The following is a 21,564-nucleotide window of genomic DNA, read 5'->3' on the forward strand; positions in this document are numbered from 1 at the left end:
AAAAACATTTTTAACCATGTTACTCTACAACAATACACCAATAATTAATATAAATTCTTTATATATTTACAGAAGCATTATCTGGATCTATTTAAAAATCGGTAAATTAAAAAAAATTTAAAATGACATAAGAAGGTCAAGTATAGTCACAAATTCCACTCTTCAGGAAAACCCATTCCCAAAGAAGTATCTTTTATTATGGCCCAAAATTTTTAAACCTTCTTCTTGAAAACCTGAAAACTATAAATGGTATAAGAAAATTCAAAACTGCTTTGAAAAGTTATATACAAATAATAATAATAATATATATATATATATATATATATATATATATATATATATATATATATATATATATATATATATATTATTTGAAATATTTCATGTACAGGTGTTTTATTGAATGAATAAATTACTGAAATTACTGAGTTACTATCACGAGAAAGATCTTCGCGGTATGTACAGAGTGGGCGAAATTGGACACTGTCAAAGGGAAACTCCTGTTTTCAAACTAGATAGATGAAAACTGATGGCTGTGTCTGGTGGTCAAATTTTATGACAAACCTAATGGTGAAAACTGCATATCGATATCTATCATAGTTCTCCATCAATAAATATTGATAGCTCAATCGAAAAAATTAGTTTCTTACACAATTGTAAGTAAAAAAGTGCTTTGGGAATGTTTTCATAGAAACAAGAAATATTTGACAGGAAAAAAGTTACAGCAACTTTTCGAAAATGTACATTTTCGAAAAACATGCTGTAACTCAGAACCGATGATTGATCGATATGCGGTTTTCACCGTCAAGTTCGTCATAAAATTTGATCCTCAGACACAGCCATTAGTTTTCATCTATCTAGTGTGAAAACAGGAGTTTCCCCTTAAAAGTGTCCAATTTGGCCCACTCTATACAAACTGATAATTTATGTTTCACTGTTCCCAAATATCTGTTACAATTATCCTACTCACGTTGCCACATTTTTTATTTTAGGCAGCATCGACTACTGTGGTCATTAGCTGTTTTTCATTGAAAAGACTATCTGTATCTGTAGGATAGGGAGGGCGAGTGTAGACTCACAGCACTTGGGCCACATGTGACCCATTGTACATCCTCCCGAGGAGTTGCCCTCCTTAGTCATCGTTCATCCTGTCCTGTCCAGGAAGGTGAACAGGTCACTAGGAGACATCTCCTTTATATTGACAGGTGTAGGCCAAGACTCGCCGAACACACACTCTCTTTGGCAACCTTGAGGTGTCTCACGGTGGCCTTCGCGAAGGTTTTGGAAGGTGCAGCGATATTATTGTCGTTGCTCGGCTTCTTCAACCTTCTTGGGATTCCCTCCATGGAGGTACACAAGTGAGGGAGCTTTTCTACAGGGGCAGCCGGTTCCTTGCCTTCATTCAAGGCGGAGCTCTTGGCGCTCGACGCAAGAAGTGTCCTTGCTGTTGGAGGTGATCTGCTATGTCCAGCCTCATTGGGGTGGACATTTCTGTTCATTCCTAGCCACCGCCTTAGATTCAGGTGAACACTTCTGTCCAGCCTCGGAATTGGTTTTTGTTTTTGTTATTTCTGTTTTTGTGTTTTTTCATTCATTTGTGTTCCCACGAGTAGCAAGGGAAGAGTTGGTCACCTCTGGTAGAGCCCTGCATATCACCCTGCGGCCATTCAGCTGTCGCGGCACGATTCCTTTTTCCTTAGTTTGGGTAGGCTGGTCCAGGTGGCATGGTTTGCAAAGACTCTTGGGGGGTTTTAGTTCCCCTTACCCTACTTATTTCTGCCACTGACCAGAAGTCCGGCCACCCCGTTCGTAAAGCCACATTGGCTTCCCGGACAGGGCCTCCAGTCCCCTAGCCGTTCCCTTATCCGCCACCTGGGGACGCGCCCGATAGGTAGCCCAACCCACGGTTGAAAAGACTGCAAAATTTTAGATTCTTCAGGTATATACCCAAAGGATTTCAAAAATATCATTGTGTTTTTTATTACTCGTTGGATCGTCTCCTGCATGTGGTAGATAGGTACTCACATGAGTAAGTGCTGTATGATTTATCCGTAGACGATGTGAGCGTATCTTGGCTGCACTCAATGTAACAGGAGGATATGTGTGATCTATTACTTGACCTTGTGCTCTTTGTATATTACTGCAGTTTTTTTCCAACCCCAAACCGTTATTTTAACACCTCGACACGTGTTTCGATCATCAAGTGATCATCTTCAAGAGGAAGATTAAACTGATTTTGAGTTTAATCTTTCTCTTGAAGATGATCACTTGGTGATCGAAACACGTGTCGAGGTGTAAAAATAACGGTTTGGTGTTGGGAAACAACTCCAGTAATATTCATTACTACAGCAAAGGTTCCAAACAGTGCATCACAAGTACTTGTGCTCTTTGTTTCGCAGCAATAACAGTCATTGGAATAAAGTAAGTGTTGAACTCATTATAGTGCAGAGTCTATAGATTTTAAGCAGCAAACCGAGGTTGTACGTTCCGCAAAAATTTGAAATGCTTTACGATTTTGCGTGTTATCTTGGCAAAGGGGCTTTTTTAATCTTCTCCGTATCGTTACAATTTTAGTATTATGCACCGCCAAAGCGAGTATTTTTTTTTTCACCGAAGAGAAAGCTGATCGGGCCATGTTCCCGAAGTTGCGACACATTCGGGAAGGCTCTCGAAGGCATTATTAACCTATGACCACTCCACACATCGTGAGGTAAGTGATCATTGGGCCCTGAGTAGACAGAATGAGCCAGCTTTTTGCATTTGTCTGGCCAGGATTTCTGCCTTAGTGCGGCAATCCGTCATGATCTTGTGATTCGTGAAAGTGAAGGCATCATTTCACTACATATCCCGAATAATTCATGATATCTCCTCGAATGCAAGTACTTAACACTCCATTGTGTGATTTTCACTGGATAGTTTACAAACTCGCAACACGTGATTCGCTATACAATAGCTTCCTCAAACGTTTTCATACCCAGTCCCACGTGTACGTGTTGCTGTTTTGTAAAAAGTCTAGTGAAAATCTCCCAATAGTGTTACTCAAATAAGTTATGGACTTTCATAAAGTATCAGTCAATACCATCACGTATCTACTTGAATTCCAAATATTTTATTAAATCTCTACTCCTTGCATATTCCAAATTTCAACCCTGAAAACAACCAGGTCCAGTTTTCCGGGCGTAGCCCAGAATAGTGCAAGCTTTTTCAATTTTCGCCAGCTCCATCTGACGGTTGTAATTGGGGGGTTTCCATCCCACTTGGGTGGCGTTCGGGTGAAATCTACCCCTAGACCTCCAACCGATCAATGTTGACACAGCACGCGAGATATATTCATGACGTCACAATAAGAGTTGTGCCATATCCGGGTGGAGGAAGTACGCCATGTTGTTGTGTTTTCTGCAGTTTTTTTGTCAAGGACGATACAAAGAAAAATTATTTATATCTGTAGAAAAGAGCTTTCAAACAGTTCAAGTTTACCAACTAGAAATGATGTGTTCGGTGCTTTTTCCCACTATCTATTTCACTTTACGCGATTCAGGTTATTCAGATTAATATCACATATACAATGCATTTCTTTAATGTTCCCCCCTTTTATTTTTTGAACGGGTCAACTGAAAAAATTGAAATTTGGGATAATGAAATTAATGCATGAATACTTTATTTTGGAGTGAAATTGACACGTGAAACTTTCAAGATGGCGACAGGGCGCCATCTGGAAAAAAATGAATTCACTCTACTACACCTACTACAAAATGGCGGAACATTTGATAATTTCCTGAAGACAAAACACATTAATATCGATATTTCTAGAAATATTCCTTCTTATCTGACATATGGCAATTCCAACAATCCGATAAGGTTTGTTAAGTTATGTTTTGTTAATAAAAACGACAAAAAATGTCAGTACGACAATGAACATAATTGTTCAGTTAGAATATTCTCTTTTAGTTTTCGGTTTTACTAGTAGAAAGGTACCATGTCAACAATCTCTATTTCTTCCATTGGAAGAAAAAGTTGAAGCGATTTTTATTTACGGTGCGACGCGTTACTTTCACGAGACCGAAAGGATTTTCAATGAACGATTTCCGAATCGTCCTATCTGTAGAAAATATTTGAGGGGAATTGTATCCAAATTCACAACTACTGGTAGTGTACATAACAAAAAGCCCGCAGGTCACCCGTCCATTCCGGAAGAACAGCAAATGCAAATAATTGGTGAGATGGTATAGTAAATCCTGAACAGTCTACTTATTCCGTCGAGAATGTTTGAGAGGTGTCTCCTTCTACTGTGTGGAGACTTTTGAACAGGAAGATGACCCTGTTCAAAGAACAGAATTCTGCGAAATCATGACGGAAACCATTGCAAAGCATCCTACCTATCTTCACAATATTTGTTTTAGTGACGAATGTACATTTTTTTAAACGTCAATGTTCACAGACAAAATTGCCGTTATTGGAGTGACACCAACTCTCTCGTTTTCTGGGAAACACATACCCAATATCCAGGAAAAATTAACGTTTGGGCAGGAATATAAGGAAACCATATTGTAGGACCTCTATTTATTAATCAAAATGTAACAGAGAAACTGTATTTGAATATGTTGGAAACTGCTGTTGACCCTCAAATCACTGAAATCGTCGAAGCGAATCCTAATGAATTCGATATGGATATTATATTCCAACAAGATGGAGCACCACCACATTACTCCAGACAAATAAGAAACTATTTGAATACTACTTTTTCGGTCGTTGGATTGGCCGTCGAGGTCCTACAGTATAGGGCCAGCCCGCTTGCCAGATTTGACACATTTGGACTTTTTATGGAGCTATTTGAAGCAAATGGTGTACGAAACTAAACCTGCTTCTATATTTGTAGAGATATTGACGTTACATTGTTCGAAAATGTTCGGCGTGAAATATCAGATATGCTGTTCATATGTCAAGATGTTCAAGGCAATCATTTCGAGCATCTTCTGAACTGCTTATCACCTCATATTATATAGTTGAACGTCAATGTATTCAGGCATTTATTAAAAGTTCCGCCATTTTGTAGTAGTTGAAAATATTGACATTATATTCTACGGTTGTGAAGCATTTGTCGGGAGCTTCAAAAAGATGTGTCACAAGACCCCCCTTTCTTTTAATTTTTTTCCCAGATGGTACCCAGGCGCCATCTTGAAAGTTTCATTTGTCAATTTCACTTCAAAATTAAGAATTCATGCATTAAGTTCATTATCCCAAATTTAAATTTTTTGAGTTGCCCCGTTCAAAAAATAAAAGGGGGGAGGGACATTAAAGAAATGCACTGTATAGATACATATTTTCACTGAAAAATGTTTCATTAATTTGTTTGGTTTTCAACTTATTGCAACAATCAGTTTTGTTTTTATATCTTGATAGCATGTACAGTGTGAGTAGTAAAGTCTCTGTCATGTGGGTTCTCACTCAGTTTTATTCAAATTTTCACTTTGGCATTAGTTTTGCATAGATCTAAATAAAAAATAATCCGAAAATTAGTTGTCGCATGATTCGCATATTCCGTAATTTTTTTGTCTAAGAATTTCAAAATAGGGGTTATTTATCAAAATATCGAAAGTAATATTGAGTTTTTTAAAATATTTTGTAAACACCATCATTGTTGCTAAATGAGTCTCAATGCAACCTACATAAAAGTTATTTATCTTTGACAGTTCTCTATTCCAGATACAAGTATGTTTTTGATCCTCAATAAGGTACCTTCATAATATCTCTGTTTTTGAAAGGATGGTTTGTGACCGAAAGTATAACATTATTATTGAGATAAACAAGTACTTGGTGCCGTCAATAAAGTCTGCATTAAATGGAAAATAAATTTAACTTCACTAGAAGTTTTCAATAGAACTATTGAACTCAACTCTTCACAATTTTTTATTATCAATGTGCGTTACGGCTTGTCAAATGTAGGAATATCTTTCTAAATATTGATAAGTGCCGCCCTCTGAATTCGCGTTCGTTAGGAGACTGCGAAAGAGAGAGAGGGAGGGAATTTTCAAGTCCTTTCCTAGTTTTGACAAGGTACACTTTTAGACACAAATTACCTTGTCAATAGCCAGTTTAAATAAACTGCATGACAGACTCATTTTGTGACAAGCGCATGCGCGTAGACAAGTTGAGAAAGCGGTAGTTTGAAAATTTCATAGTTTTGTTCAATAATGGCTGGGAAACATGATCTACACAAACAAATCGGTTAGTAAAACAAATTATTTATGATACTATATTCGACCATAGTTTTGTCGAAGCACAAAATTGTGAACAAATGGAAAGGTTGCTTAAGTATAATGGACGTTCGCAAAAGGGTGAGCAGGGTTGAGAGGTTAGTCATCAATACAATGTTATACACGAATTGGAAATATGATGGGGTCATTGAATACTTTTATTTTGGTAAACTTTTACAATTCATTGTCACCACTAGTAGAAACTTTAAAATTAAAATAGATATTGAGTTGTTAACTTTTTGAGGTTAAATTTAAGGTCATATTTTCGAAAATATTGTTATTGTGTGAATTGAAATTGGAGATAGTTCAGGGGAGATTGGTTTGTGTATAAAGACGGAGCAGTAAAAAGCCAAAAAGCAGATTTCTCTATTTCTCTAATTAATCATAAACTACCTTATTGATTTATATATTTTTTTCATAAAAATGCAGGGAACAGAGCAGATTCTTTCATGATATATTCAATCGATCGAAAACCACTATCACTTGGACCATATTATAACTCACATTTTCTGATTTCGAAAATGTTTCATTAAGAACTTCACCTAATGATTTAATTATTTTCAACAATATTCAAAACAGGGTTTTGTAAAGTTCATAAAAAAAGTAGAGGTATTAGTTTCAGATGATTTATGACATGTATTAATTACTCTATCTCAATAACAATACCGTTATGTTGTTGTTTTTTAGGACAGTTACCATTAGAATATTCTCTAATAATTTTGTATCCTTTTGTACTAGAACAATGTTTTTACTTTCTTCGAATGTAATGTGGAAAACTATACGAAAAACACTGCTCATGCTAACGCATGCACACATAAAAAGTTTGTGATGAAAAGGCAAATCCCAAGAGGGGCTGACGTCATCAACTCAGGCTATTATTTGCATTTGAAAATTAACGATTTTGCTATCCTTGCAGAGAAATCTTATGATGAAGTCAGCTGAATTTTTTAAAACTCATTTCTTTTTCTCCAAAGCCAAAGCTTCCAACAGGGTTAATCATTTTTGAGTTGGCCATCCCGTATTCATAGTACTCGTACTAAACGTGCAGTTTAATTGAAAACGCTACTCCATTTTCGTGACTCAGTTGAATCCTGCTACTTCCTCAGTATTTTTAGGACACCGTTGAATGTTGTTTGCCAATTTAAGAAAATAGAAACGTGTTTTCACAATCGTTTTATTCTTGAACCAGTTTCTATTTTCGCCGAGAAAAATGTTGTGTCAAAATTGAAGTGACAGTCCGCTTTTAAAAGGTATGTTGCTATTCCTGTTTGAATTTTGTCTGTATATTATTAGATTATTGCTTTTAACGAATTGTTTTGAGTATGTTTGGAGTGGTTTCAATTTCCATGTTTCAAATGATTATTGTGATAAAAATCATCGCCTTCCAGTGTTTTCGAGAGATTTTTTTGAGTCTGTTATTTTCATCGGATAATGTATAAAATCGGAATAGCACTATTCTGTCACTATGATGAACCACGGTATGTTAAGACTGATTGAGACATTGATCAAGGTCCATAATTTTAACTTACAAATTTGATTCAATAAGTAAATAGATGAAGAGAGAAAGAGGCTGAGATAAGAATGACGACAGTAGGGAAATCGTGAGAGAGATGCAAAAAGAGGCAGATAGGTTATGCCTATTGCAACGGAAACTTGGTTTTTATTCCCTATTATCCTCATTTTTCAGACCTTCAGACCTTATTGAGACCTTTTAGATTCATCCTGCTACTTCATTATGAGTATATTGAAACAACTTGGACAATCAGATTTTTGTCTTCCATAAGAGATAATGTCAGTTGTCAGATCCCCAAAGATGAACGTTTTTTCAGAAACATATCATCCTTTGCAATGGAATGAATATTGCAAATTGTTATCCTTTCAAAAGTAAGTTGTAGCTGTTATATGATTCACAAGTTTATCTCAAATCATTCTATTTAAATATTTAGAACTGAATATGGTTCCTCTGTATGTGTTTTGTTTCTTGAGTAGCTGTGTTACAATATACAATTTGTAAAAGCCAAATGAAGTAAATTCATTATTTCGGTTACGGTACATCTTTTATCAAAATCCCGAAAACGTAAAATTTAAATTATAATTTGACATAATTCAACGGAAAAATGCTACCCCTACCTTCAACCCCCGTCGAGTGACAGGTACAATTCCCAATTTTTTTAATGGGAAGTATATAGGCTTGTGATATATCGTTTGAAAGGTATCTTCATTCTCTATACAAATATGTTATCGCTTTCAAGTTTATTGCAACCATTAAGATAAAATGAATTAAAATTATGTGGTTAACAAAATTCGATAAAATACACACAAAACTTATAGCAATATACTCGAAATTCATTTAATGTTGAGGTATTGATAATAAGAAAGTAAGCAAAAACTATAGCAATGTTCTTTTTTGGTGGTATCCTTTAAAAAACCGTAACGTTAGTTTAAAACGCCTTGTCAACTTGTTTTGTATGTTACAACGTTAGTTGTCAGTATTTTAATTTGAGTTTGAAGTTCGTTAACTCAAAGTCTGACAAATGGTTAGATTAACGGAAATATATACAGTTTTACAAATGATTGTTTACGGAGATAAAACCCGAACACAACAGAAAGTAGCTCGCCTATTTCATGACAAATATCCTAATTTACCGCTCAAGGTACAATAAGCAAAATAGAAAAGCAGTTTCGCGAGCTTGGTCATGTGGAGCAGATAAAAAAAGCAGCTGCCAATGCAATGAGTGATGAACTCAAATTAGATGAATACGTCGATTAGACAGGCATCCACTACATTCAATGTTAACCATACATCGAAAGTAAACATATTAAAAGAAAATAAAATGCATCCCTATATAAAATGATACCTACTCAGAAGCTCATGAAAGACGATTTTGATAGAAGAACTTATTTTTGTGAGTAAATGTTGGACGACAATATTATTCAATTAGAAGACGTTATGTTTTCTGATGAGTGTATTTTGTCTCTTAACGGTCATGCTAATCGACAAAATTGCCGCTACTGGTCAACGGAAAATCCTCACTGGATGAGAAAAGAACACACGCAATACCCTCAAAAGGTTAACGTTTGGGTAGGGATTGTGGAAAACCATATCATTGGTCCCTTTTTCATTGAGGGCAACTTGAATTGCGATAATTATTTGGCACTACTTTAAAATGATGTATGTCATTTCAAGTTTAGCAAATTTATATCCTGAATCAGGAAACCGTCAAGTTCCAGTGAATACGATATGATTTCAGTGGGATGGAGCACCACGACATTACCAAGTTAATGTCCAGCAATACCTCGATACAACATTTCCCAATCGGTGGATAGGGAGGCGAGGATCGATTGAATGGCCAGCGCGATCACCTGATCTTTCGTCATTAGATTTTTTTATGCGGATATGTACAGAACAATGTGTACAAAAGTAAACCTTCAGATTTGAATGACTTAAAAGAACGAATAACGCTTGCGATTAGGTTGGTCACACCTGATATGTTAAATAATGTTAGACAGTTTTAATTGAGATTGGGATGCTGCCAAGACGTTTGCGGTGAACATTTTGAACATCCACTTCGTTAATATTCAAAGTTTTTTTTCGAATATTATATTTTAGTATTTGAGTGTATGTTATCGAATTTCGGTAACCACATGATTTCAATTCATGTTATCTTAATTGTTGCAATTAATTCGAAAGCGATAACATTTTTGAATAGAGAATGAAGAGACATTTCAAACGATATATCACAAACCTATACTTCCCATTTGAAAAATTGGGGGTTTTAACTATCATTCGAAGGGGGTTGAAGGTAGGGGTGGCATTTTTACGTTGAAGAATGTTACATTATAATTTACAATTGACGTGTTTCGGGATTTTTTTTTAATATGTATAGTAACCAAAATAATGAATTTATTCAATTTGGCTTTTGCACACTGTATAATAACTTATGTTGCTCACTGGTTTATTGGTCAAACGCAGATAACTTTTTCCTAGGGAATAAATGATCACAGGCATATTTTTTTAAGTAAGAGGACAAATTAAACATTTGTAAATTTTCTTTTGGCAGAGGGGCAAAGTATTTTTCATTTCGAAGATGAGAATATTAAACTAAATATTTTAGATTCAGATGAAGTGTGAATTTTATAACAATTGCTCGATGACCAGATGAAATTAAATAAATACCCTCTGTTGAATTTGTTTTCTAGCATGACTGTGATGGGTATCCAACATTTGGAAGATAAGGGGCCATCCATAAAGTACGTCACACGTTAATGGGGAGGGAGGGTATCACCGAAGTGTGACATCGTGTGACAAGGGGTATGGGGGGTCAATAGTTTTGTGACGTCACATGTTAAAATTTAAAATACTAAAACGCAAAGTTTGGATGTGAATTGAAAATTTTAAAAATTTACGAACTTGATATATATTTATTAATAAGTTAGCATTCTTGCTATGAGATAATCTCTCATGCAACGTCATTTAACTTCTAGAGCGGCGTTGTAATACAAGTGAGATTCTCAAATTCACGAGAATTTTGAATTTGATATAATCGTTTATTATTTTCTAACTAGTCGTTTGTTTTTTCGGTTTTATGAAATGTTGGACTTTATATTGATTTTATTAGATTATTATTTAATAAAAATAAGTAAAAAATGAAAATAGCTGTTTTCTCTCGATTATTTTTAAATACATACATAAATTTAAAAAATGTGTGACGTCACATCAGGAGGGGGGGGTTATAAAAATGTGACAACCTGTGACAAGGACGGGGGGAGGGGTTCAAAAGTCCTAAAATTCGTGTGACGTACTTTATGGATGGCCCCTAAGGGTGTCAAACTAAATGTTTCAGGTTGAGATAAAGTTTAAAGTTAATGAAAAAATGAGAAATAGATCTTCCTATGTTTTTTATCACTTGTATTTGTTACTGCAGTTTCGTCTTACAAGGACATTTTCAAACTACTACAATAAAATTTATTGTATTAGTTCTTATAAAATAAAATGATTGAGGTGAATGATGAAATGAGGAAAAAATTTAAAAATTAAAAAATATTTCATACCAAGTTACTTCACAACTTTGCAATTGTTATCATCCACAATCGCTTCCGGGTGATAACTGGTCTATTCCTGATATTCGAGACTATTTATAGGTCACTTGGACGCCTTCACAACCCCCCAATCTCCCTTTTCCCTTCCGATTTTTGATTCAGTGTAACGCATATTATTTTCTGTTCATTTGAGGTGGCCCTGTTGAAGTACTAATGATAATGATCATCTGTAAGATCGTGGGTCTCCTGTGAATGCACATATTTCTAATCTCCTTGGCGTTATTTCAGGCGCTGGAGTGAAGATGGAGCATTTCCAGGCGGCGCTCGACCCCCGGAAACAGGAGCTCCTAGAAGCGCGCTTCCTCGGCGCTAGGGTGAGTTTCATAATGTTTATCTGTAGTCCAAAACAAAACATGTAATGTTATCAAAAGTCCATAAACTCCCTCAATATCCTTATGCGAATAAATGGTTGTCGCTCTCAGTAAGTTGTTGATGAAAGTGACCCAACGGTCTGAGGTTGTGGATCGTAAATATGGTTGTTCCCAGGGATCAATCCTTGGACCATTGTGTTTTCTATGTATATTTCCGATTGTGAATATTTTTTAGATGACTCACAGTACAGTGCATCAGAAGATGATCGTCTCGAAATTGAAAATGAAATAAAGATTTACAGCAGGGTTACTTTACGAATGGGACTGTTACAATATGTTAAAAAGTTTAGCCATATCATGTCATTGGAGGACAAATTGCGTTGGATCTGAGGAACCATTTATTCAAATAGTGATACATGATATCAATACAAAGTTTACTTGATAGAGATTATAAATGTAAGTGTAAGAAGCAAGTGTTTTTATACATTTTTGCACGAGTTAGAACTACAAACATCGTTAGTATCAATTATGGTAAACACTTAACGAACTCAGTGTCATTATTTTTCGAGTTTGAATGCTGTGGATTTTTGGAATTTCTTCCTGACGTTTCGCTGGCGCGAGTGGCTAGCTTCTTCAGATGTTTAAGTATCATGGCTTGCTGTCCGAGGACAACAATGACACTGAAAACCTCAGCCGCGAAAGTCTAAACCACTTAACGAACGTCAAGTACAACACTGAAGGCTTGAAAAAAATATTTATAATCCAGAAATTATATTCCTTGTACTGTGTACTTGACTGTCTCGATATGCCCGCCGCTCGCATTTAAATATCGTGATCGAACATCGTAGAAATTTCGCCAAAGTTCTGTCGAAGTCGGAAGCACTTTTCTCGCTGCTCCTCGAGTGGCGGGGAATCATCGCTCTCTTAGCTGCGTCACGTTTGGCCCATGGCTACCAGTGGCGGCCGGTGCTACTTTCCCCTGGGCATGATCTACAACAATATTCAAATGTTATATTCTACCATATTTATTATAACCCTAGAATAACTATGTTGTTTTCCTCCAATGACGTCACGGAATCTCTCTTTCCTATGGTACTTCTTTGTTTAATCTCAGTTGTATTTCATATCTTCTCCTATAGAATAAGCTTGGATTGATAGCAATTAGTTGATCTCTCAATAGCTCTGTATTCCATCTGCATCTATATCGAGTTAGTATAGATGACCACTCAATGCCACTTCTTTCTCTGTGTATGACTAGACGCGATGCGTGGTGAAATTTTTGAAAAAGCACTATTTTCAAGGGGTCTCTCTTGGATAGAGATTGATAACAGCTAAATTATTTTGCAGCTTTTACAACATTCAAATTTTGTGTTTTGTTAGAATCGGATATAGAAAGAAATAGTTGCCAGTATTGGCAATATATTCAATTCAGATCAGCTATTTTGGCTTACCCATGTATTGAGGAGCACATTATTTGCCCTGATGAATCAATGCACTGTAAAACTCTTGTCTTCAGGGGATTGGGTGTGTCACCAGAATCTTGAAGTACTTTAAATCTTCCTTCATTCCAATTTATTGTTGATATGGATATTCATCGCTCTTTCTGTGGTTTCCCAGGATTTTTTCTCTACGGAAGATCTACTTTTTAATCTACGAGCGAGACTTTCGCAGATTTTACTATTCACTAGTTTTTTATATCTGTTTTTCGTTAACCAGCCGTCGCCCCACTTCAAACGGCAACCCTCAGAAGTATAAACTTGTGTGAGCTGAGTTTTAACGAGATCTTACCTTTTAACATGCGATTCCTAGCACGATTCCATGAATCTGTATGTTCTGGTTTGCATTGCATAGAATTCAATTGAAGCTGCCCGAGAATTATCGGTATTTTTTTTGTCAGTTCAACCGTGAACCATCAAGAAAATGCGCTACAACCACTGTCTATGCCTCATGTTTAGTATGATGCGGTTATTGTTTAGCTTTTTCTATAATAGATCTTTGAGTGTCAATTATATAGCCTTGCCCAACACACATGCAGTTGACTGCATGGATCAAAGAAACTCAGTAAAACTCAGCAATGAGGAGCTAACATAGATTTTATAGAAACAGATCCATTAATATGAAGGATATCAATGCTATTATGACGAAAAAAAAATCTATAACTGCCTGCTACTTGCTTGTAGTTCCTAAAAAATTGGTTTTCTTTCCCTGTAAAAATTATTATACTTCCCAGCCGCTAGTAATGGTTTATAAGGCAAATATTCGACTTGTTTTGGAATATAACTCATTTGTTCTGGGCTCGACATCCACCAAACATTGGAGGAGGTTTTTTTTGCCTATTTCATACAATCTCCACGTCATATCCGTCTGCGGGCAATCGATTCAATTATTTAAACTAAGTTGTTGAAAAACTTTTGTTCAAGGCCAAGCTATCAGTAAACCCATACAATTCAGTATTCGCATGGAAACAGTTGTTGTGCTACTTCCCAAATATACCCCACTTTGTTGAATAGACTGGAGAATATTTATTTCTCTTTGAACAAAATATTTTCTTACTGTGACTGTACCATGGGAATTACATCAGCGAGAACGTATAAACATATTCAAACTGATAGATAACACGAACATTGTATACCACATACTAACCACAAATTTATTTTTGTTATATCTGTTATATGTCCATAAGAGAGCGTGTTTTAGGCGAGTCTTGGTCTACACTTGTCGATATAAAGAACATGTCTCCGAGTGACCTGTCCACCTTCCTGGAAAGGACAGGATGGACGATGACCTAGTCCTAGGAGGACAACTCCTCGGGAGGATGTACAATGGGTTACGTATCCTAAGTGCTGTGGGCTTACGTTCACCCTCTCTTTCAAAACATGACAATCTAAAATGAATCGAATTGCTGAAGACACATATGAACTTGTAGGGTTTTGTCTACACCTATTCAGTTTAGAAACATTTCATTTCTTTATTGATTTTTATTTTGTATTCTAAATTTTAGTTAGAAAATTAACTTATTATGACTGCATTATCGAGCAGTCGTCCAAAATATCCATCCATTTTTGTATTTTCTCATCGCATATCATTGAGATGCTCTCTTCTTTCGAAACGAAAGTTTATTGACGAAAAACAGATGAATATTTAAAACGACAGACACCACTTGGGATGTTTCGAGTAGGTACTCATTGTTAACACTTTTATGGATTAAGACATGGAATTCGGGTCCAAGTGGTTGATCCTTTTTGGCTACATTCATGACCCCCGACCATTTGTCAGTGATAATTGTTCGAGGGTTACTTCGAACACATTTCTTAGTCGATGCATTCAGTCTATTCAGGGATTTCGGCCGGGAACTAATACTAATTATGATTCTCCTCGCCATGAGGTTACACTGTTACTTTCTGTTTGTCGTTTTGTTGATGTTATTATTAATTTTATTATTTTTAAACGCTTTGTCAGTCTGATTGATAATTCACCCATCACCAGTACCGACAAACTCAATCTTTTCTATAAAATTGTCAAGAATGTACTAATTGAAGTCAAATAAACGACAATAGGTACTGCATATGAATTAACCCATCAACTGAATAAAAAATACGATATCACAAAATAATTTTTGTGCAAAATTTTCTGTCCGTTCTTAGCTCTGTTATGTTATGTCAGAATAGCCAAATAATGGCAAAGGGGCAAACGGGGCTGACGAATAAAATTATTAAACTTTGGAGTGTACAGGTATACAGAACTGGCGAATATGTATAATAAATAATCTTCTGCATATTTCTAGTGTTTTGAGTGAATTCATTTTGACAAACCATCAATTATTAACCTTCACAAACCTTTGAAGATATTAATGGCAGAAAACTAATGACAACCGACATTACTGAACATAACAAAGACATGCTCGAGAAATTTAATCGACTTAAAATATTTTAAAATTGTAGATGTTGCGAATGGACTACCTAACCATCTGTTGTTATGGTAATTGTGATTCATTGTTTGGAACCTTTGGTGTAGTAATGGTTATTACTGGAGTTTTATCCCAACACCAAACTGTTATTTTAACACTTCGACCCGTGTTTCGATCACCAAGTGATCAAGAGGAATATTAAATAAATTGATGGATGTAGCCGTTACTACGTGGTAGGAGATCATAATGGAAAGAGAAATGAAAATTTCTGTTTTTTACCACTTTTAATTGTAATACAGTTTATTGTATTAGTTTGAGAATGTCCATATAGGACGAAACTGCAGTAACGTTAGTTACAATTAAAAGTGGTAAAAAACATAGAAATTTTCATTTATGTTTTCATTAGGAATATTAAACTTCCTCTTGAAGTTAAAGTCCCTAAAAATCGTTTGTAGTTTTCAATGAATCCGGAAAATATATAGTTCTCGAAAAAGCTAATCAATTAGGGTTATAAAATCAAAAATCTCTACGGAATAGTCAAAATAACCTACAGTAAAATTTCCATTATCTGTTTTTAATGACCATTCCTACGTGCTGTTTCAAGTTGATGATCATGTTCTGCCTCTTCTTGACTTTCCTTCGAATTTCAGCTGAATTATCTCGAAGTTTACTCTCTGATTACTACAGTTTTTTATTATTTAAGACCGGCTTCTTAATATGCAATGATATAGTCAGGTACCTGCAATAGGTACCTGAATTACAAATGTTACCTTAATTATCAATACCAATACTAAAACAATAACTATTTTTCTTGTATAATATATCAAGATTACCAACTATTGATCCCCAGAAACCTACTTGTGGATTTTTCCAGTTACTAATGGATCCTAAATTAGTTGTCAAAATTCGCAAATTCAAAGGAGGAGATCTGCATAGTTCTAGTTCAGAGGTTCTCAAACTTATTTTGTCTACCGCCCACTTCAAGAATTAATTATTTTCTAGCGCCTCCCAATTTTTTTTACTTTACTACATCTTGAGAATCACAATCGCAGTCATTATTTTAATAATTAAAGTATGTGTGTCATGTGAAAATAAGACTTTCTGATGAGGGTAATGTAAAACACCATTTTGTAATATTACGAAAACTTTTATTCATGTTATTATTAGAACAAACATTTCAATTTGAATTTAAAAACTAATCTAATGTGAAGAATGAATTTGATGATTTTTAACAAGTTTGTTAATATCAGGCTCGAATTTACTCAAAAACAGCCGTAAGTCGCCGCGTACGGTAATCTGCAACCGATTTCTCTTTTTAGTTAGCAACGTTATCACAGCACTAAATTCACGTTCACACAAATACAGCAAAATCGTTGAACGATGGACCACAATCCAGGGTTCAATTGCGGGATTGGCTTTTGTAGCCAAAATTCTTGGTGTCCATTTTTGAATTTCATTTTTGTTTTCTCGTTCGTTATCAGTTCTACGAGTTCTTCTTCCAGCTGGGGTGATCCTGCTGTGTTGACATTTGAAAAAGAATCCAACACCCAGTCCGGTATTTCCAATTGTAAAATGTCCTGGAATCGTTCAGCGAAATCACTGTGGAGGTTCTCCAAATATTGGCAGTAAACAAGCAAGTCGTCGTTGTTGAAGGATACTGCTGACAAATTAGGGAAATTGCAAAACTCACGTCTGCCGATATTATTCTTGTATAAGAGCAATTTGGCTACAAAAGCAGCAATGACATTTTTTGTTTTAATCAAATTCAAGTCGTCACCTTGAAGTTGAATATTGACATCATTAAATAATTTATACAGGTCTGTCAAGTACGCAAATTCCTTTTTTGAAGTGATGAGGTTGTCGTGCAATTCTTTGTCTTTGTCTTCCAAGAACTCTATCACAGAGTCAAATAGATTGTAAATCGAGTCAGACAGTTACCTCTTGATAATCAACGCACTTCTGTGTGGAATAGCGATCGGTTGAAATCTTTATCATTAACATCTGTCATTTAAAGAATTGTTTCGGATTTTATTGACTGCTTTGATGATATATTGCAGTGATTGAGAGAGACGCTCAGTCAAATTTTTCGCAAACAAATGTTGCCTATGAATGACGCAATGTACAGCGAGCACATCTGGAATTTTATTTTTTAAGTACGCTATGGAGCCTTTGTGACGTCCTGTCATAACCGGAGCGCCATCCGTAGTAGCTGATATAATATTCTTCGGTGGAATTTCTTTCTCATCACAAAATTTTTCCAGTGTATTATATTGTATCAACTATTGCTCAAAGGAATTTTTCGGGTAATATCTGCCGCTGGTTTATGGAGAACAGTAGTTATTACTTCTTTTATTGCCGGTAAAATTAAATCCTCTCGAATAGTGTGAGGTTTACCTGTTTGAGCAATTAGAAAGGAGATATTGTAGGAAGCTCGGAGTCCGTCGCCGTCTTGCTTAGAAGCCGCTGAAAAAAGTTTCGACACAGTTGGCTGAGTTGAGTGTTTCTTTTCCAGTTCTTGAAAGTAAGTCACACGTTTGTCTTTTTTATCTGAATGCATTTTATTCAAATGATCGTGTAGCCTTGTGGGTTTCATCGCTTCATTCGAAAATGTTTTTCGACAAAGAAGACACAAAAGCGAAGATGGAATTGTGGGATTTTCAATAAATCCATATTTTATATATTCCGCGCTATACTGCCGTTTTTTTTGCTTCCGACATAATTTTATTGCTAATGACACCACTCACAATAATCACCACCGCACGTACAGCACTTTACCTAGCTAGTCGCTAACTGAATTCACTTGTTTTCGTAATATCGTCGTATGATATTACTGGCTGGATGGCGCGCGCGCTTTTATATAAGGCAGTGGGCGGGCCTAGTACTTTCGAGAATGGAGACTAAAATCTCCTCGCTTCGCATTGAAGCTTACCGCCATCTATTGTACAGTTTGACAACTATCGGACAGGAAATAGTTACTGTCCTAGCCCCTAGGTGGCGATACATTGCCCCTCTAAACCGCTTCAACGATCCCCCAATCTTCTTTGTGCCCTTTACTGCTCCCCTATAGGCCTCCAGCGCCCACAAGAGGGCGTTATCGCCCACTTCGAGAAAGACTATTCTAGTTGATCATTGACCGTTTTGAAATTCGATTATTTCCTATGTTGCACGAATATATAATTTTAATGTTTTCTTTATTTATTATGTGGTTTGTTTTTTGTAGTTATCCATATATAAGGAGCTGATTTTTTATATGATAATACATGCTCCCGGTATCTTATGTTGAAATTTCTGCCTGTCTGGCCTGAATTCTAGTGTATATATGCCGTTGAATAATATATTCCCTAAATTATTCTTACTGGTGAATAATGTAATTATATTGAGTTTTGAAAAATAGTTTTTTATATTTTCGTAGAGCTGTCTGTCCCCAATAGCTTATGCTAGCATATTTTTTGGCTTCTTTAGGTTTTTCATTATTTAAATATATGTAGTTCGTTCCTGATCAATTTTTAGTTCTTATTGGAGATCAGTTTCTCAATTAAGTTGACGGAAATATGGTTCAGATGCTATCTGCTTTATGATCTTCTTGATCTTCATTTCTTTTTAAATAAGTCATCAGTCAAACAAACTCTCTGGAAGATTTACACTGATTTCATAGGAATAAGTTTATTACTGTGGTATATCGATTTAATAGATGAATTTCACTAGTTCGGACTTCCATTGTCTACTATATAAGATGATTTGAAATCCCTGATTTCAAATCATCTTATATAGTAGACAATGGAAGTCCGAACTAGTGAAATTCATCATGAAACATTGTCAATCACCTTCAAACAAACGATTTAATAGATATTATAAAAAATGTAGGCTCCTATTCGTTTCCTAACTACTTCCAATTTTGTTTCGTTGGGTGATTTCGTATGTACATATTATTTAATATTTTTGTGTTTTTTTTGAAGTCGATTCATTTTTTTATTACTTTTTATGACGATTAGGAGAGGAACTTTTATATATTCCTCGTTGGAAGCTTGTCAGGTGTACCCATCAAATTTCATTATTTTGAGGTTTGTATTCTCGTTTGTATTAGAAAGATGTACAAGCTTACCTGATTAAAAAGTGAGTGGATATGCTTATACGTATTCCATTTTTTCTTCAAATGTTTTACTTTGTAGGTATTCGTTCATTGTGAATTATATTTCAAACTGCTAAGTCAAATGAACACTGTTTGGTGTTATCGATGGGCCAAAATAATCTTTAGTCCACAGGGCTAAACTCATAGAGACCGGTTCTGTCGCCGGGTTTACACAGCGGAATCTAAGTACTTCGTCTACCATTTTGAATTGATTAACTGTGACCTTTATGTATTATCCGATTTCGTCTTCGCGCATAAGCGCTTTCAATCCGCTCTACTGCGATAATTTTATACATTGTTTTATGAATTCTGAATTCGCGAGATAATTTTCAACTGTAGTGTACTGATCTAGATTCAACCGGTATGGTAGTTATAAATATTGAAACAACCATATTTATATCGATTATAAGTCAACTTTCTGCTTAACTTACGTTACAAAGTTTAGTTTGTTGAGTAGAAAATTAACCTATATATAATTAACTCGTCTCACATTTTCATAATTTCAAGTCAGTCAAACATAGAAAAATAAAATAATTATAAATTAAAAAAATGTTTTTTCTAAAAGCTGCATTTATAACAGCAACTAGTTGTTGCTCGCGGCTTCGCCCGCGTAGAATTTGTTTTGTCACATTAAGTTTCGTGACAGATCATTTTGAACAAACAGTTAAAATATTTTTTTACCAACCCAAAACTTCAGGTTTCCAAGTTCAAAACTGACGACCGACTTTTTTTTTAATGATATGCGGCTGGTTATATACAGTGTGACCCATTTAAAATGGAACCACCCCTGTAGAATGTGCATTTTTCAATCAATCTCAATTTTTTTTTTTATTGAAATATTAAGCATGAAAAACTGTATCTTGACACTAACTTTCACAATTTTAGTTTCATTTCCAAGGCACTCTATGGTTTTTTTTGTTTGTCAAAAACGGCAAAAGTTTATTAGGCAATTTTTGTTTTCAAATTTGACTACACCACTGGATTCGTAGTCGTTATAAATCAAAACTGTCAAATTTTCATTAAAAAATATTTCTTAACAACGAAGTTACAACAACTTCAATTTTGGAAACAAAGTATTTGTTTGTAATTTTTATTCAGATTATAGACATATTTGAGATCTGACAACACTGTCATCACCAAGTAGAACACCAGTGAATTTGTACAGTGAAAATCCGAAGTCAACAGCTCAATGCGTTCTACAGTTATAACTCTTGAAAATATGGTAATATGAGAGATTTGTGGTGCAAGCGTTTTGTAATAAAAATCTGACTACGCCACTGGATTTGTGGATAATATTCCCTTAAAATCATTCATTTGAGTGTAGGTTACGAGAAATGTATTCTAGAATAACAGAAAATTAAAAATTCATTTTCAAGTTATGCAGTACTTAGTACATTCTTCCGCATAGCCGCTAAAATCAAATTGATTTAAAGCATGGAAATCATTTATTCAATAATAAAACAGAGAGCAGGACAAAAATTGTTCCCTGTAAATTCTTCATAACTCAGCTAAAACAATCTTTTAGAGGAGATATCAATAATTTGAGGAAGCTGAACTCATTATGCAAAGGTTTTATAATAAATCAACAGTAGGCTGTGATTTTGACAGTTAATCATAAATAAAATAATAGTTGTTAGTTACGTGCATTTAATAATGGCTTTGCAATTATCATTAGAAGAAAGAATTGAAATTGTGAGAATTTCTGGGGACAATTATCATAGTGAAAGAGAAGCAGCTAGGATATTTAATCACAGACATCCAAATCGACTTCCCATTGACAGAAGCACCGTCAGTAAAATTAACAAAACATTTAAAGAAACCGGTGCAGTCAGCAAACATATTTGAAAAAATAATCACCGAAGA

General features: G+C 35.2%; 1 protein-coding gene and 1 non-coding gene across 17 annotated transcripts in view; one reads left to right on the plus strand and one right to left on the minus strand.

Moving 5' to 3' along the window:
* Positions 1 to 21,564, plus strand: part of Tlk (Tousled-like kinase) — a 298,447-nt gene that overhangs the window by 150,094 nt on the left and 126,789 nt on the right. For 15 of the 16 annotated variants that reach the window (XM_074175729.1, XM_074175730.1, XM_074175731.1 and 12 more), the window contains one exon: positions 11,583 to 11,668. The exons of the other annotated variant lie outside the window; for it this stretch is intronic. In XM_074175729.1, coding sequence (XP_074031830.1) covers positions 11,583 to 11,668 — 86 coding nt within the window. Of the gene's footprint in view, positions 1 to 11,582; positions 11,669 to 21,564 lie in introns of those variants that run through there. 16 annotated transcript variants of the gene reach the window in all.
* Positions 2,492 to 2,594, minus strand: LOC111503508 (U6 spliceosomal RNA). Its single transcript, XR_002721883.2, has one exon. It is a non-coding gene; the product is annotated as a U6 spliceosomal RNA (small nuclear RNA).

Source organism: Leptinotarsa decemlineata, unplaced genomic scaffold (assembly GCF_025532065.1).
Source record: "Leptinotarsa decemlineata unplaced genomic scaffold, Ldec_3_MD MMD2_tig00001064_RagTag_RagTag, whole genome shotgun sequence".
NCBI lineage: Eukaryota > Metazoa > Arthropoda > Insecta > Coleoptera > Chrysomelidae > Leptinotarsa > Leptinotarsa decemlineata.